The 17626-nt window shown below is 31.1% G+C and overlaps 1 protein-coding gene and 1 non-coding gene across 4 annotated transcripts in view; both read right to left on the bottom strand.

Annotated features, from left to right (window-relative positions):
• dom (domino helicase) overlaps positions 1–17626 on the bottom strand; it is a 209334-nt gene that overhangs the window by 130422 nt on the left and 61286 nt on the right. For all 3 annotated transcript variants that reach the window (XM_075364173.1, XM_075364174.1, XM_075364175.1), the window contains 3 exons: positions 13968–14154; positions 4536–4736; positions 1036–1174 (listed from right to left, as the gene is read on the bottom strand). In XM_075364173.1, coding sequence (XP_075220288.1) covers positions 1036–1174; positions 4536–4736; positions 13968–14154 — 527 coding nt within the window. The remainder of the gene's footprint in view (positions 1–1035; positions 1175–4535; positions 4737–13967; positions 14155–17626) is intronic.
• On the bottom strand, positions 14551–14686 carry LOC142324316 (small nucleolar RNA SNORA53). Its single transcript, XR_012756274.1, has one exon. It is a non-coding gene; the product is annotated as a small nucleolar RNA SNORA53 (small nucleolar RNA).

Here is a 17626-nt window from a genome sequence, read left to right as displayed (position 1 = left end):
AAACAATGACTTTTGATAGTTTTCATCAGTGTTTACTTCAACTGCAGACTTCAGCTTCTCAATAAATCATTCCACTATAAACGAGCACTGTTCAATGATGAGCCTCTTTGAAAATGTTGTTCTAACCCTTGGGACCCAAGATACATAAAATACTCTTGTTACCTGTTGAACATTTCCTGATAGATGATGTCTGTGGATGTTTCCACTCTATATTCTGCCTTTTATTCTCTAGCTCAAAACAGTAGATGACCATGTTTCATCACAGTAATGATTCTCTCCAAGAAAGAATCACTTCATTATCATAGTGGGCCAAATTTCATACATTAATACGAATTTGTTTGTGCAACATCTTGAGTTTTTTGGAACCCACCACGCACAAACTTTGAAAATTAATCCTACTGGTGATTTCATAGCAAGAACCATGGTTACTAATTTGTAGACCATCCACCATTTCAATGTCACTCGTTCCTTTTAGAATCATGACATTTATGTGCTCAACTGTTGTTTGTAACCATAGACTCCATCTGGATCCTTCTTTGTGCTTGCTTCACACTTGTGTAACATTTAAAATTTTTCAATCCATACATAGATGGTAAAACTCTGTTCTCCTATTGTGGTAACCCTTTGATAGATTTAGACTCCCTGATATCCATCACACCACAGAAAACAGATTACTGAACATTGCACTACTTTGGTGCAAACATAAAGCAAAGCAACCATGGTTAACATTACAAGAGTAGAACTGGGTTATTTATCTCACATCAATAAAAAAGTATGAAACAACACACAACATCTGCATACAGAAACAACAATGTTACATACAAACAAGTGCAAACACACTGCAAATAAGTGGATTCAACCTTGTATTTTGTATACCAATACAACTTATTACAATAAAGTTCTTCACTATTTACAAGTAGGTTTATGTACTAAACTGTGTAATTAAACTAATGATACGTACTACCATGCTATGTACTTAATATAAAAATGAACCTTTAATAAACACAAACATCACATCACTTAAATATTCATTACCTTGCGTACCTCCTTGACTAATTAATGTTCTGACTAGAGGGGTAGAAGCAAGTCTTACATTAGAAGTATCTGTTCTCACAATCTGTGGTCTCTGAGTGTTATTTGTAGGAGGTGCAGCAGGTCTCACCAAACTAGGCATCTGAAAAAAAAAATTTATCATTTATATCAGTTGTGCAAAGACTTTTACCCACTGACTCTAGCTATGCCAGCTGTGGTCTACATTACATCTGTTTCAAAGCTGTGGTTAGATCTAGAATGTTTACTTAGAATAAATAAAGCAATAACAACTTAGTTTTATAGTACAGCACAGCTTACCTTTAGAGTTTTCAAAAGTTTTTATAAACTTTAGCAAAGGAAATCAATACTCTGTTAGGTACATTGTATTTATACTTAATTCTAAATTGGTTTTTCTTCCTTTACTTATTTCTTAACCCTTTTTTTACAATTTTCATTCATTATAAAATTCAAGTTTGAATAGCCAATCCAATTTTTTCCTACATGAAAGTATTGTCAAAAACATTGTTAGTAACTGCATTATAAAATCATTTAACTATGATTTTAAAATTTAAGAATACATTTTTTCAGTATCTAAACAAAATATTTACAAGCAGAGAAAACTTGAAATTTACAGATGAATGCTTTGTGGCAACTGGTTCATGTAAAGCATTTCTATACACATTAATACAAAAGAAGTTATTATGCATTGAAGAAAATCTAAAAGACATGATGGGGATTTTACATTCAAGTGAAATCAAGTGTACAGACAATCAGAATTGCATTAAATTAATTTTTTTTCAGTAATAGAGATTATTTTTACAATGAAGTAAGCTGCACTATTGATTTTGGATATTTACAAAGAGATGTGTTATAGAAAATCTTGGGGGAGAGAAATACAGAAAAATAATTAATCAGATTCTAAATATATCAGACGAAATGTAAATTCCAAATACTAAGCTATACTAGGAAGAAAGGAAGGAAGTGGCACAATTGCTTGTTAGATCTGGCAATGTTACTCCTATGCCTTAAAAAAATCTTCAGCACAAGAATTCTTTGAAAGGTCTGAATGAAGAATGTGTAGTTTATATAGTACAAACACGGACACAAAGTTAAAAGAAGTAGAAAAAGCTGACAGCCTACAAAAAAGTCCTGAAAAAGTTTTTTTGGGCAGTGCAAGAAAATAATCAGAGAAAGAAAAATGTGAAAATTAATGAACTTTTCAAGAAAGCAGACATGAATAAAAATGAAGATTATAGTTTCCCATTTATACAACCTTTAATCTAGTCAGTAAAATAAAATGATTAAACAATATTTTTAACTCTATTTGGGAAATAAATAGCCCAATAAGAAAGAAAGAACACAATTTACAGTTGTTACCTCTACTCAGCCTAAATATATTTATTTATATATATATATATATATATATATATATTAGTGAAATTAATCTTTTTAAGACTCATATTATTCCTCTGTACAGTTAAATTATATTTTATATTATATTAATATAAACCACCTAGTACAGAATATTGCAATAATTCATATCTTATCTTAATTTTATCATAAAAGTACTTTTGCAGGATCCCAGATCCTCAGTCATGATTGAGGTTATAATACTACTTTAATAATATTTATGTTATTTTTTCATTTATAATATTTTATCAGTGATGCTTTGTTTGAATATATTTTTATAAAAATATTTGATAATTTTTTTTATTAATTCACCTTATAAGCTCAAAGTTTGTGTTTGGAAATATGAAATGGAAATTTTGTAGTGTATGAAAATGCCATGCCTAACCGGCTTTCAAACCTACAGCTGAAAGGACAAGACGCTACCAATCCAAAATGGACATCAACAGTTGCGGATTTTATATTAAATTCAATTAACATAAACCACCTAGTGCAGAATATTGAGATAATACATACCTTACCTTAATTTTATTATGAGAGTACTTTCGCAGGATCCTGCATTCTCAGTCATGATTGAATTCATTTAATTAAATTGAATGTAAAATAAAAGATATTAAAAATGCAAAAATAAATCACGCACATGGTGTACTGTTTATTACAATACTGTAATTCTATAATGAAAATTGCGTATTAATTTATTAAGAGTGCTGCTATCTGTTGCTGTTTTTGAAAGACATGACTTCCTCAAACACTGTCTGACGGTTTATGAAATTGGAATTGTGTTTATATTTATATATTTAATATTTTTCTAATATATTTAATTTTTTTTGTTATTTTGATTAATTTCTAATATTTCTAAATTTGTGTTAATATCAGAATCAGAAGAAGAATTGGGGCAACCAGCACTGTGATTGATGTTTTAGAGGTAAGACTACAATGGGGCATGTTCAGAGAATGGAAAAGTATAGAAACGTGGATGACCTCCAAAGCAGTGAATGTCTAGTGATGGAAGCGATGGAAAGAAGGAGTTCTCAGAGGAGGGAAGTTGGTAGGATAGAAGATTTTGGTGGTTGGAATGTAAGAGACGGCCTTTATAGCTGTAAAATTTGCCTAGAACATTTAGTTTTAAGTTAATTTACTGTAAATTCTTTTTTTCTTATAATCAGTATATAGAGACTATCAGCCACAACAACAGCAGTTACACAGAAATTTTTCTGAGTAAAAAGTTATCAGTAATAATAATGGATGCCCAGGAAAGAACTCCGAGTAAGAAGAAATATAGTTTTAATTTGCAGCACTCAATTGTTATATGCATAATCTTACAGCAACAACAGTTAAGTTTTAGTTTACACATTCTCAGTTAGACAACATCTGTAATAGACTGTTGCATAGGTCAAGTTGTTATGAGCTCGGGTAACAATACCAGCGTCACCACAAAAGAAAACACAGTGTATGTGGTTTTCAGAAACAAAATCAGTAACTTCACACAAATTCTCCAAATGACAAAAGCATATGTAAATGACAAAGTTTTTGGAAACAAGAAGCATTTTGAGGGAACGCTCACCAGGTAGGCCCCTAAAACAAGTGTGAAAATACAGAAAGAATTTGACGTTTCTTTTCAACAAAGTTCAAAGCTTTCAGTTCATATTGTTAGTTACAGTTTATATTGCAGGGTCTCAAAAGACAGTGTGATGGACAAGCTCTCACATCTTGACCACCACAAAATCCTGATTTGAAGGAGGTGTATTTCTTATTTTGGAAATAAATAAAAGAACTGTATACAAAGGAAAGATCCTGTCACTTGATCCCTTGCACCAATAAATAGGCAACATCCATGGAAGTGATTCCTGTAGACAAGTTTGCCAGAGTGAGGAATGATGTGGATTACCACTTTTTGATGTCTATAGGGTTATAAATGGTGCTCATATTGAGTTACATTAAGAGGTAAAAATAATAAAAAAGATTAGACGACATTCTAAATATAATAAAGTAGATTTAATTTAATACCGTGTAGTTCTTTGTTGGATAACTAGTATAATACATTAAAAACAGTGATAAATAACACACTTAAAAATAAGCTCTCATAAATAAACTACCTGTGTTGTTGGATTTGTAGCAACTTTAACGTGAATTTTTATTTTTCCAGCTGGACATCTAGGAGGTGATGGAGGAGCATCATCAATTTCCTCAATTAACTTTGATGGCACACTGTACTTCTTCGTACGATGAGCAACGAATGCAGTAGTACAAAGTTCAAGATCTACCAGATGAAGATTCAGTACAGAGAGATCTACAGTCTAAAAGAAAAATACATTATTAGTTTTATATACATATATCCTAAACAATTATGCCTAAATATTACATATTGTAATGATCAGACTTTATAACTCTTTCCAAAATAACTTTTAAAAAAGTCAGACTGAGCCTCCACGAGGTAAGCCTGTATATATTTGGAACAAATAAGAGAAATTTGTCCAGTGAACTAAATCTAAACTATCTTTACAGCTTCATTTATCATCAAATCACACCTCAGTTAGAGTTGTGATACTACTACAAACCTTAAATCAGCTCCAAAAATATGAACCCCCCAAATCCTACTATAACAAAGAATGAAAATAAAAATCCTAGCAAAATATTTTAACAAACTCCCTTAATTGCGAAGAACCAATAGAATTCCTAAACTTCAACACCAACATCCCAATAACAATACCACCAGAAAACATCAACCCTCCCACAATAAAAGTAGTCTAACAAGTACTGGGTGAAAATTACAAAGCAGCAGCAGATCATTTTGTAGAGATCTAGAAACATGCAGAAGATCAGCAAAAATTGCCCTTCATCAATAGATTGCCAACGTCTGAATCAAAAAAGAACTACCAGAAAACTGGACGACAGCCCTTATCCTTCTGCTACAGAAAAAAGGAGACAAAACAGAGCCCTAAAAATTACAGGGGAATCTCACTCTTAGACATAACATATAAAATTTTTCCGCGAATCATTCTCAACAGGCTCGGTTCACAACTTGAGAAGGAACTAGAATACCAAGGAGGTTTGAGACCCTAGAGGAGCTGTCCAGACTAGATCATGAGTCTAAAGCTAATAATGGATTACAACAGGAAGAGAAACAAGAGACATGGTGATAACATTTGTGTTTTTCAAGAAAGTTTATGACTGGATCCACAGAGAATCCCTACTAAAAATTCTATGACACCTCGGACTACATACCAAATTAATAGTCATGATAAAACTGACCCTCACAAACACTAAGTCAAAGGTAAAATTCAAAAGCGAGCTTTCAAAACAGGATTCACCGCTACTATTCTACTCCCCTCTAGAGAAATGGTAATGAGGGAACGGCTCAAAAAATGCCTCCCAAAAGTAAAAATAGGATAAAAAATCAAAACAAACTATCTTGTTTTTGCCGACAACTTGGCACTGCTAGCAAACATCGATGAAGCTAAATCATAGATATTAGAACTTCAAAACATTGAAAATAAAATTAGCCTCAAAATATCATTCAAGAAGACAGAATTATGCCCCAAAAACCAACAAGATTAAAAGAAGTTAACAAAGTGGTAATAAAATCAAAATAGTAACCCAATTTAAATACCTTGGAGAACAACCTAAACAAAAAAACCTCAATCCAAATAAGAAACAAACCAGCTAAAGCTCAAAAATTAACCTGGTATACTAACAATAAAAAATGTCCATCAATAAATGCAAAAATAAGACACTACAATGCAGTTATAAAACCAGAAGCCACTTATGCAGCAGAAGCATTCTTCCACCTGAACGAACAAGACAAACTCAAGAAAGAAAAAAAAATGAACTGTAAGAACCTGCATCAATAAACAGTACCAGAAAGATGGACAGTGATGGATGGATTGTACCCAACAAAGTTGGGTACAGAGTTAGAACCCACCACTATACCATGCGTAAGAGACTATGATTCTTCATACACATCAAGAGGAGATGCCAAATTCAAGACTTCTGAAACAGCTAGTAAGTAAAATCTCAACTCGAAAAACACCAAGACTGGATGCAAATGGATCAAAGTAATAAGAGAAGATCTGAACGAAATCAGCCTTATCCCAGAAGCCACCACAGATAATATAAAATTAAACAAGAAAATCAAGAATAAAAATGCTCACAAGAAAAACCCTCATCAACATGAACACTTTCAATACTAGAAAGGGCACAAAGATCAGAGTGTATGAGAAAGTACTGGAAGGATCGCAAGGCCCAAAAAGTCCCATCGAAGAGACTTTGATAATGGACTAACTAAAGTTATCCTATATGGTCATAAGATAATAAATACTCGTGTGTGTGTGTGTGTATGTGTGTGTGTGTGTATGTGTGTGTGTGTGTGTGTGTGTGTGTGTGTGTGTGTGTGTGTGTGTGTATCACATTACCTGACGTACCCATCCTTTGCAAAGGCAATAAGACATCAGTGATTAGCAGTTTCCTGTTTATGACCTCGGCAATATATCCATTAAAAAGTTAACATTTATTTTAGCACTTTCAGAATATGAATTAGATATAAAACCCCTTTATATCCTATTTTGCTCTAAGGAATGGAAAAGATTCAGAGGTATTCGAGGTAATTATGTATTTGTATGGTTTCATACAAATACATAATTATAGTCTACACTAAATTTCAAGTTACAATAAGTTTCAGATATTGGGTGAAGTGAATAAAAAGTAGTAGTTGCTAAAACTAGAATATTTTATAAATAACTACTGGGTTTTGTGCAAATTAATCTAGTTTCAACTAAGCTCATTATCAATTTGGTTTTACTAGATTACTAGGAATTACTTAAAAAACCAAGTGAACAAAAACAACATACTTGATTTTAATTTAAGTAACAACTAGATCTTTTAAGTATCACAGAAGGCATGTGTTGTACCTCAATGTTCGAGATATCAATTTAAACAGACTATCGAATCAAGGATTGAAGTGATGATGTGGACAGTTCTTACAATATTATTATCATTATGTTCTCATTAATAAATATTGTTCCTACAATTTGAAACTGTGTGTGTGTGTGTGTGTGTGTGTGTGTGTGTGTACTTATTTAATAGAGAAATAACAAGTGATGATGAAGAGAAAAAGAAAAACTTGTGTACGTAACAATTAACATAAGTGTGGGTGCTCTGCAGGTTTGTTTGCATGTTCACAGTATCAACAAATTTACTTATACTAATCAAATTCAAACTGTTTAAATCATAACATTCATTCATAATTGTAGTGTTGTTTTTTAAGTATATAAATATTTTCAAAGGTAATTGTATCAATATCAACGAACCTTCATAGCCTCAAAATGAACGCCAAACAATTTACCGAGTTTTTGCAAATGCAACAAGAATTTCAAAAGATGTTAAAATTCAAAACTAATCAATATCGTCAACCAACTATTCAGCATAATATAAGTACTTTTGAACAATTTGACAAAATTAAAGAAAAGTTTTCAATGTAAAGAAAGATTCAATAACTTTCTTCTTATGAAAGGATTAGCAGCAGATAAGGACATATCAAAAACAGTCTTTTAAACAATATAGGTCCTGAATACTTTGAATTACTAAAGTTATCAGTAGCACTCAAAGAACTACATACCCTAACTTATAACATAGGACAAACCTCAAATAATCAATTAACTGAGAAAAAGAACATTAGAGAGACATAAATTCCTATCACAAAAACGAGTCTAATCAACCAATTTCAGAGTGCAACACAATTACATAAATTTATTTCAACATGTGAATTCCACTGTGAATGTAAAAAGTATGTAGCAGATTTTTTTCTGCATTCAAAATTTATCAGAGGGCTTTCCAACCAAAATGTGTCATCAATTGTTGCTATGTAACTCAAACACTTTTCAAGATGTAATTTCAAAAGCTTAAACCTTAGAAGCATGATTCCTGGCTAATCAACAATTCGATATCCCAATAGAAAATTCCTCAACCAATGTATACAGAGTTTCAGAGAACCACAAAGTAGGAGTACAAGCAATTTTACCTCAAAACCTAGAGACAAAAAATTTAAGATATTATTATAAGAAACACCAAAGTCCTCCACCAAGACCCCTAGACTTGTGTGCCTAAAAAAACGATGTCAAAAAAGAAAGGTGTGAAGACAGTACATACAGAAGAAAACTCCTTCCTCCAAGATCATTTCACAATATATGAAATTAACAGTCCAGATTCAAGTAAAAATAAACAACAGAATCCAGCAGTTTGAAGTGATTCTGGAGCTGGACAAAAACTGTTAAATAAATCAAATTTTGACAGACTAAACCTAAATAATACTGAACTTCAGAATACCAACATACAATTTCACTCGTACACTGCTGGGATATTTACACCACTGTGAGTAGCCAAGGTAGAAGTTCAATATAAGGATAGAAAAACAACTGAAAGGGACTTTATGTGGTTCCAGATATTTTTTTCTCCACTCTTGGGCCGTTCCTGGATAAGGCACCTGGGCATTCACCTACAAGATTTCAACACCAAAACAGGTAATACCAATTCAATATATTCACTGTTACAGACAAACATAAAACATGAATTCTTCAATAAATATGCCAGTCTATTTGAAAAAAAATCTCTCATCTGGTAAATCTCCATAAGAATTATACCTAAAACGAAAATTACATATTAAATTAAAAACTTCTGAAAACACCAGATATACCAATCACCTTCCAACATCACTCCCAGAGCACATCAACTAAGCATGAAAGATAGAGTACAAGCAAGGTGGTAACCCCACCACTGGCAAACCAATGTGGACCTCAGAACTGTAGTCCATAAGCTTAGAAAACTTCACGACATGGTTAAGCTCAATGGCAACAGATATTCCCTGAAGAGACACATTGATCAATTACTACTATTTATCTCTATTGATTCAAAACTAAAAAAAAACACAAGACATTTGCTCCATCACTATGCATGTATGACAAACCAAGAAGAGATCCCCAGAGGGGCTCCATCCGGCACCTCCCAAGGCTGTGCAGGAACCTCAAGAGTCCCACCTGACGCCTCCCAAGGCCATGTGGGAACCTCAAGAGCAACTGGGAGTGCAGCAACAACCTATTTTGAGACGATCAGGAAAGGAATGTAGACTGCCAACAAGACTGCAAGACTACGACGTATTCTTTTTATAGTTTAACAATGTAAATCAGTACACCTGTATACAAATTCAATATTTTTCAATGTAAATAAATTCAACATTTTTTCAATAAGCATGGGAGACTGCTGTATTCCAATGTTCGAAATATCGATCTCAGGAGACTATCGAATCAAGGATTGGAGTGATGATGCGGACAGTTCTTACAATATTATAATTATATTCAATTAATTCATAATTTCAATTATTCATTATGTTATCATTAATAAATATTGTTCTACAACTTGAAAACACGTTTGCTTATTTAATTAGACATAACAGTATGGTTGTTTTTTTTATTACTGGCAGCGATATTCTTTAATATAAGTAACAGGAAAGAAGTGTATGGCGAACAAAGGAACGTATATAAGATATGGTTACTTCATTTTGAAAATAAGAACATCTTTTTTAACAACTTTAACTCTACTATATTCACTTTAATGCCGAGTTATTTCTTTCTTTATGGCAGATTCCATATTATTTATACAACCATAACAGCATGGTTGTTACTAGTTTACCAAATGCATTTGAGTAAAAATTTGAGATAATTTCCCCAGGCTTGTTTCTTAGACAATATCACTCCCAGCAACTTAAACTTTTCAAATATTATTTTATTCTCCAATCATAGTTTTACAAACAAATCCCTATCAGCCTTTTACTCCATCTGATTTTCTCTTCGCCTGATGATGTCATTTGCAAATAATAGTAAAATATCAACTTGCAACAATTCTTTACTGAAAGATGACCAGTGCAAATGATATGAAATTAAGATTATTTCATGTCAAGTAGCAACCAAACGAAAGTCATAACATGTCAGTGTAATCATGTATGTGTGATTCATTAAAAATATAATAACTAGATATAAATCAAACTTAGTAGTAGTTACCAAGCATAGTTAAGTTTTTTCTGGGCGACACTAAATTTTTAGAAGTCGAGAGTTCCAGCGTTCTAGTCCTAGTACAGTCAGCAATTTTTACACAGATTTGAATACTAGATTGTGGATACCGTGTTCTTTGGTGGTTGTGTTTCAATTAACCACACATCTCAGGAATGGTCGAAATGAGACTGTACAAGACTAAACTTCATTTACACTCACACATATCATCCTCTGAAGTATTATCTGAAAGGTAATTACCGCAGGCTAAACAGGAGAAAAGAAAGGGCGACACTAAATTGGACTAGTTACTATTATGTAGTTTTAGCATCTTCTTATTCACCTACTTTAATATAAGTAGGTGAATAAGAAAAGTACAGCAAAGTACAGAAGAATTCCTGTACTTTGCTGTAAGTAGATCCCTCTTCAGATTCCATCAGTAGTCGGCTAATATTTTTGGTTCCATTTTCCCTGGTATCATGTTTCCATTGTAGATATCTCCTGGTGAAAGCATTCTACGTTTGACAAATTGCTAAAAACACTAGTTACTAATGTTTTATTCACTTTACTGATTGTAGAGTTACTTTCATCACTGTTAGAGCTACAAACCGAAATTCTAGTTTATATCACAATTATACAAAAAAAACTACACAAGAGCTATGAAATCCACCCTTAACCAGGCTCAAACCTTTTAGGATGGTATGAATATCTGAGATGTATTTTCATGTAATAATGTGCGCTGTATAATATTAAGCTCATATTATAACAGGTAAAGAAGGTAAATGAAAAAATGAAATACAAAACTAGTTTATTCCTCTTAGGGAAAGGTTTTTGAGAGAAACTCCTATATTTGAGAAAATAATGTTTTGAGTATTGTTAAAGTAAACCATTCCTGACATGAGACACGGTGGTTTTCAAATCAGTACTTCTCAACAAATTAAGTATGAGCAATAAAAAAATTTCCTTATTACCAGCATTAACTAAGAACATTTTAGTAACATTTTTTTAAGTTTAAAGTTCCTAAGAGTTAGCATCCAATCTCAATCCACATTCAACTTAACCTCTTATTGAGATTAATTTTTTTCCTTTTCATGAAGATCACCTTATAAGTAATTTTAAATTTCAGTTTCCTAGCAAAGATTTTTCAGTTTCCCAGTTATCCAAGCTTAGCCTAACTGAGATTCTTGGGTTATCCAGAATACAAAAGAAAAACCTACTTATAAAATTTCCAATAATTTTAATTACATAATTTACAAGAAAAAGGATGGAACAAATTACAACAAATGCCACAATTGAAGCAATCAATTCAAGTGGCTTAAAAAATGAACTTAATATTAAGTGAATCAACTTTATTGTTAGTTGATAAATGTTATTCTATTAGTGTCAATGACTTTCAAAACACTCAAGTTTTTATCATACTAAAAAACAGCATTTAATATACTAAAATACTATACATAACTACACACTGGGTTTTTAATATTTTGATTATTTGGTTTGCTAATGTTCTAGGACAAACACCTGTATATATTATAATAAATTTTATGTTTCTGAGCATAGAGAACCATAAAATTTTTGCAAATTGCCACGTATAATAGAATAACACCTACCTATTTCCAGATGAATTAGTTTTATGTTTGCATTAAATAAATACATATACAATATTATTTTTCATGTTATTCTCATATTGAAAAATTATTAACACTAGTCAACAGTTTAATTTTTTTGTTTGTTAAATGAGAGTGAATGGTTGATTCTTATAGTATTTTTTATGCTGATTATGTCATATATGTTTATAGACGTTTTATCAGTCACTTCAATTACAAAAAACTAAATGGAAAAAAACAATTACAGGACTATAATAAATAAAGGCTATTTAGTTGATAAATAATATAATAAAATACATTCACAAAATGATATGCTTATGAAGTTCATGCATGATACCTGAAAATAAGAATGGTAGTTACAAAAAACTAAGCCTGTAGAAGAATTCTGATTTCATATATGAAATCAGCATGACAAATACTACAAGAATCAATTATTCACTCTTCACCCTTCATTTAACAAAATCAATGTTGATCAGTGTAATAGTAAGACTAGAATGTGGGCCAATTGGTCACACTATAAAATTACATCATTTAAAATGTTCATTACTAAATAAACTTTTAGGAATTAACAGCAAAGAAAATTCCCTAACATATTAAAGTGCAATAAAGTCATTCATTTGTAACAATAAAAACAATGTGGATCGGCTGCATGATAATACTTACTTGACAGAGCTTTTTAACTTGATTTTTAATTCTTTATTGCAGTCTTATTTATCATTTTTGGAGTTTGCAACAAAAAATAAATAGTATATTAAAAAATATTTTCAAATTTTCCAATTTTAAACATTTACTCATAATATAATACATAATAATTTTAATCATGACCTATATTTGTAGTATTGGTAACAAGTGCAAATTGGTTCCTAAATATTACTCTATACAATGTACACTTTTTCATTCACATATAATCATTCAACACCTTAAAAAAAAAAATTTATAATTTATAGTGAGCTGAAAAGTAACTAAAATTTAAAGGTTTAGCTAATACAAATAAAAAACCTTGTTACATTATACTAATGAAGATAAGAAAAATTGTATAAATTTTCACAAAAAGTTACAGTACACATAATTTTGTTTAATTAGTTTAATAATGAAAATGAATAATTCTTGAAATAATTAACAAAACTTTTTTGTTAATTCTCAACTAGTATATATAAACACCTGTAATAACAGAGATGAAAACTATATGTAAAAAGTTTCTCAAAATAATTTTTTATGAATTTATGTGTAATCAAAAATTAGTAACTCCATAAAAACTGTAATAAAAAGTTTGCTTAATAGTAAATATAAGTACAGTGACTGTTTTAAACAACCTTTGTTTGCATAAATCCAAACAATCAACTCAACTACTGATTCACACATGCTGTCTGCTGCAGCTTTACTAAATCATATTTCAGTAAATTTTATTTGAATAAGTGATGTATAAATAACACTTTTAATTGTACCATCATAATCTTTAAATTTCATTTTTTTAAATATGAAAATCCAAGTTTAAATTTCCATTTTATGAAATAATTTCTTTATAAAACATTAAAAATGAAAATACAGCTTTGAAATTTTGCAATAACTTTAAAGATGGCATATAAATACACACTTTTTATAATCTCCAGATACAAAATGTGGGAATAAAATCAAGCTATAAGAAAATAGCACACGGATTAAACTGTTAAGCTGGGTAAAATATTATAGGATGCCAGCCAACAGTATAAGGATTTAAAAAAAGATATAAGAAAGCAGAATTCAAACTCATTTACTTCCAACAGAAATACGTTAATTTACTTTACAACTAATTAGATTGTTGTTCTTAATTTCATTTGTTATAAAAAAAGTAGTACTTTTGTTCACTTAATATGAAAATATTCACAAAAAGAATGTTACATAAACTAACCTTAAATGGATCACAGTCTAAGGCACTCCATACTAAAGAAGCAACTATGTACTCTATACTTGGCATCTGAAATGGTGATACTGTTGGTCGCACTTCAAATAAATTAGGATGGTTGCAAACTTTTCTAAGCTGCATCAATACATTGATGACACTAAGTAAATTCCCTGTAGCTAATGTTTCTCTTGTTCTGAAAAATACAGTTACTTATATGAAAATTAAATACTAACATATTTAAAATTACAAAAAAATCAAATTTATTTCTCTGGACTGAGTATTTCACAATTTCCAAATTTAAATCAGTATAATTTCTAGGTTTTCCGTAATTTAATTTTTAATGGTATTTCAATCTTCATTATTCCTATGACATTTTGCTTCTAAAATTAAGTTTTTATTTTTAATGAACAACACCTAAATAAATTCAATAAAAACCAGAAGAGTTTAAAACACAAGACGTTTACAACACAATCCCCTCCCTTAGAAGGTGGGGATATATATATGTATATATAATTTTGTTTAGACCAAAAAAAATTAAATTGAATAAGCAAACATGTATATATATTCCAATTCAGTATACAAATTCTGAAGTGTCCCCATAATCAGTTGATTCTTTTAAGATAAAAATTCTCAAAGAACTACCTGACTTTGGAGGTATATTTATTTTGCACATCAATGACTCAAACATCTATAATTAATGTACAGATGGATCTAAGGAACGTGCATACAAATATTTTATTAAGTACAAAAAAGTTATAGTTCCCTACCTGAAAAAAACAAATTTAAGTCCTACTTAACTAGACTGCAATTCATTACCAGATTAAAATCATATGTGCACTCACGTGTAGTATCATTCCAGGAGGAGCGGAAAATAATTTGGAATCAGATTCTACAGCTTCAAAGGAAAACAGTTTTCAAAACATGCGTCGAAAACACTTTGTAAAAGTTATGGCACCCGGATTTCAGTTCCCCCAGTGAAATGAGGTCAAACTGACATTTTAAGGCATTATATAAGGGGATAAACTTGATGGTTTTCTATGTTTTTGACCTGAAAAATTGAATAAAACAGGTATTTTATTCAATTTTTCAGGTAAAAAACATAGAAAACCAGAACCATATCTCCTGCAGTTTTCATAATATCCAACATAAAACAAAAAAACTCAAGAGACAAAGAATACATTTTTTTTTTAAATTTGAAGAACAATAATTTTGTAAAATGACTAATAAATGCATAAATTTTAATATCAAGAGTTGTAGAGAGTTAAATTCTGAGAAAACAGAATTTAAAAACAACAAAAAAAATCAGCTGTTATTGAAAAGCAGAAGAAACAGAAAATTATGAATTTGTAAAAATTAAATACAGGTGTTTTTTATACAATAAATTTAAACCTTAGAAAAATTAGTTTGCCAGCACTAACTGCATGCTTTAAAATTAATTTGAATAGTACACATTGTCATAAAATACAGTTAAATACATTGTCCTAAATATAGTTACATTTAATAATAACAGTTGGGCAGTTTAGTTGTTTCTGACAATTTTGATTTGTTCATTTTTGAGAATCAAGTTATATAGTGTTTTCATGTTTGAATCTGACTTTAAAAAAAGTGAAATTCAGTTTTGAATTCTTTGTTTTGAAAAATGCAGCATCTCTTCACTCATGAACATATGCTGATATAATTTTGTTTGGCTTTTACAATGTTCCTGCTCCAGCTGCGGCAGAAGAATAGCTACATAGGTTATCCTGGATGAGCAAGTTCCAAACCACAAAGAATTTTGTAGAAGGATATAGTACTCTTGAATTGTTTTCTTGATATTGAATATGAAACCCATGTCCAAACAGGCTTTTCATGAATATACAAATAAAACTTTTAGAGCTAGCAAAGTAACAGGCATTGAAAATATGGTTAAAGCACGAGCAACATTGCATGAATACTATAAAAGTATTGCCCCTTCAATATCTGATAATACAGTATTAGATATTAGTTTTGATGGAGCATGGCAGAGATGTGGGTTCATATCTAGTTACGGTGTTGGGACTGTCATCCACGTGGAAACAGGGTTGGTGATAGATTAGTGTATCCTATTAATATTTTGTAAAAATTGTGCCATGAAGAAAATATATATTGGGAAGCAAAGTTTTGAATTAAAACTGGTTTCAAAAACATAAATTAATATGAGATAAAAAATGTGATGGATCATCACCATCTATGGAAATGAAAACAGCTGAGATCCTTACATTATAATCTGAAATACACCACAATTTCTGAGTGACGAAGACTCTATAAAGTGTATTCTCACCTTCAGAAATTGAATGTTTATGAACTGGATTCTGTTACTAAAGAGGAATGTATGAATCACGTGGGTAAAAGACTTGGAACTGCATTACATTATCTTGTTAAAACTTGCCGGGCTAAAAATATAATTTTAGGGGATAAAATGTATTGTAGTTTAAAAAATTCCACAATTGTTAAATTAACAACCCTATTATCAGAAAGCTATTTTAGATAATACAAATAAAACTGTTGAAACAATGAAAAAATCCATTTTAGCTACCTTACACCATTGTTCATCCACAGATGAAAATCTCTTGCATATGAAGTGCCCTGATAGTAGCACACTAACAGGGCAAGGTAAGTGTCTGTAGCATTCAGTATTAATGGTTTCACCAGTTTTACCAGCATAATAGACCACACCCTTCTGATCCCACCAAACAGAGCATTGTCTTCTTTCCATAGGGATTTGGCCTTAAAATCAATGTCAATGGTTCACCTGGAGTTCCATGACCTTTTACGCTTAGGATTCTCAAAATATATCCACTTTTCATCACCTGTCACAATTAGATGGAGAAATAACTTTCTTTTGTACCTCTCAAGCAGCATTTCGCAAGTGGAGTTTTTGGTTTTGTTGCTGTCTTTCATTCAGTTCATGTGGAACCCATTTTCCCATCTTCTGGATCTTTCTTATGGCTTTCAAACATATGGAGTTGGCTTCTCATGTTACATTTAATCGATCCGCAAGTTTTTGCGTTTGAGTGTCATCGTCATCCAACAATGCTTGCAATTCGCTGTCTGTAAACTTTTTCAGTGGTCTTCCCATTCTTCGTTTCTCACATCAAAATCCCCACTATTGAATTTTTTTAAATCACTCAAAGCACAGATTTACCAACAGCATGCTCACCATAACCTTTGACAAGCATTCGATGCGATTCTGCAGCAGTTTTCTTTAAATGCTAAGAGAAAATCAACGCTGTCTGCAATTGTAGTTTGTAGGTACAAAACTCAACATGTTCAACACTAATTAAAACTATGCTGTTGTATGAAACTTGCATTATTGCGAGTTGAAAATTTTTGTCAGCTGTCAAAGAAAGAAAATGGCGCCAGTGATGCAGTTCCACAGTAACTTCATTGACAGCTAGGGCCATCTACGGGCAAATTCTGGTTCCATACTTACACACCTGGTAAGTAATAAATAAATTTTGATTTTTCGTTTTCCCGTACTTTCATTTTTTTTCATGTATTGCAGTGTTAGAAATACATGAAAAAAAATGATGCGTTTTATGATTCATTGTGTGTCAAACTCATTTTTACCTATTGGGTAGGTATAGTTCATTTCCTTCAGTCTTGTTTGAGACTTGACTAGATTTGTTTTGTTTAGCGTTTATGTT

The sequence above is a fragment of the Lycorma delicatula genome, chromosome 4 (assembly GCF_047948215.1).
Source record: "Lycorma delicatula isolate Av1 chromosome 4, ASM4794821v1, whole genome shotgun sequence".
Classification (NCBI taxonomy): Eukaryota; Metazoa; Arthropoda; class Insecta; order Hemiptera; family Fulgoridae; genus Lycorma; species Lycorma delicatula.
Note: the sequence above shows the minus strand (reverse complement) of the source record. Positions and strands in the feature narration are given on the sequence as shown.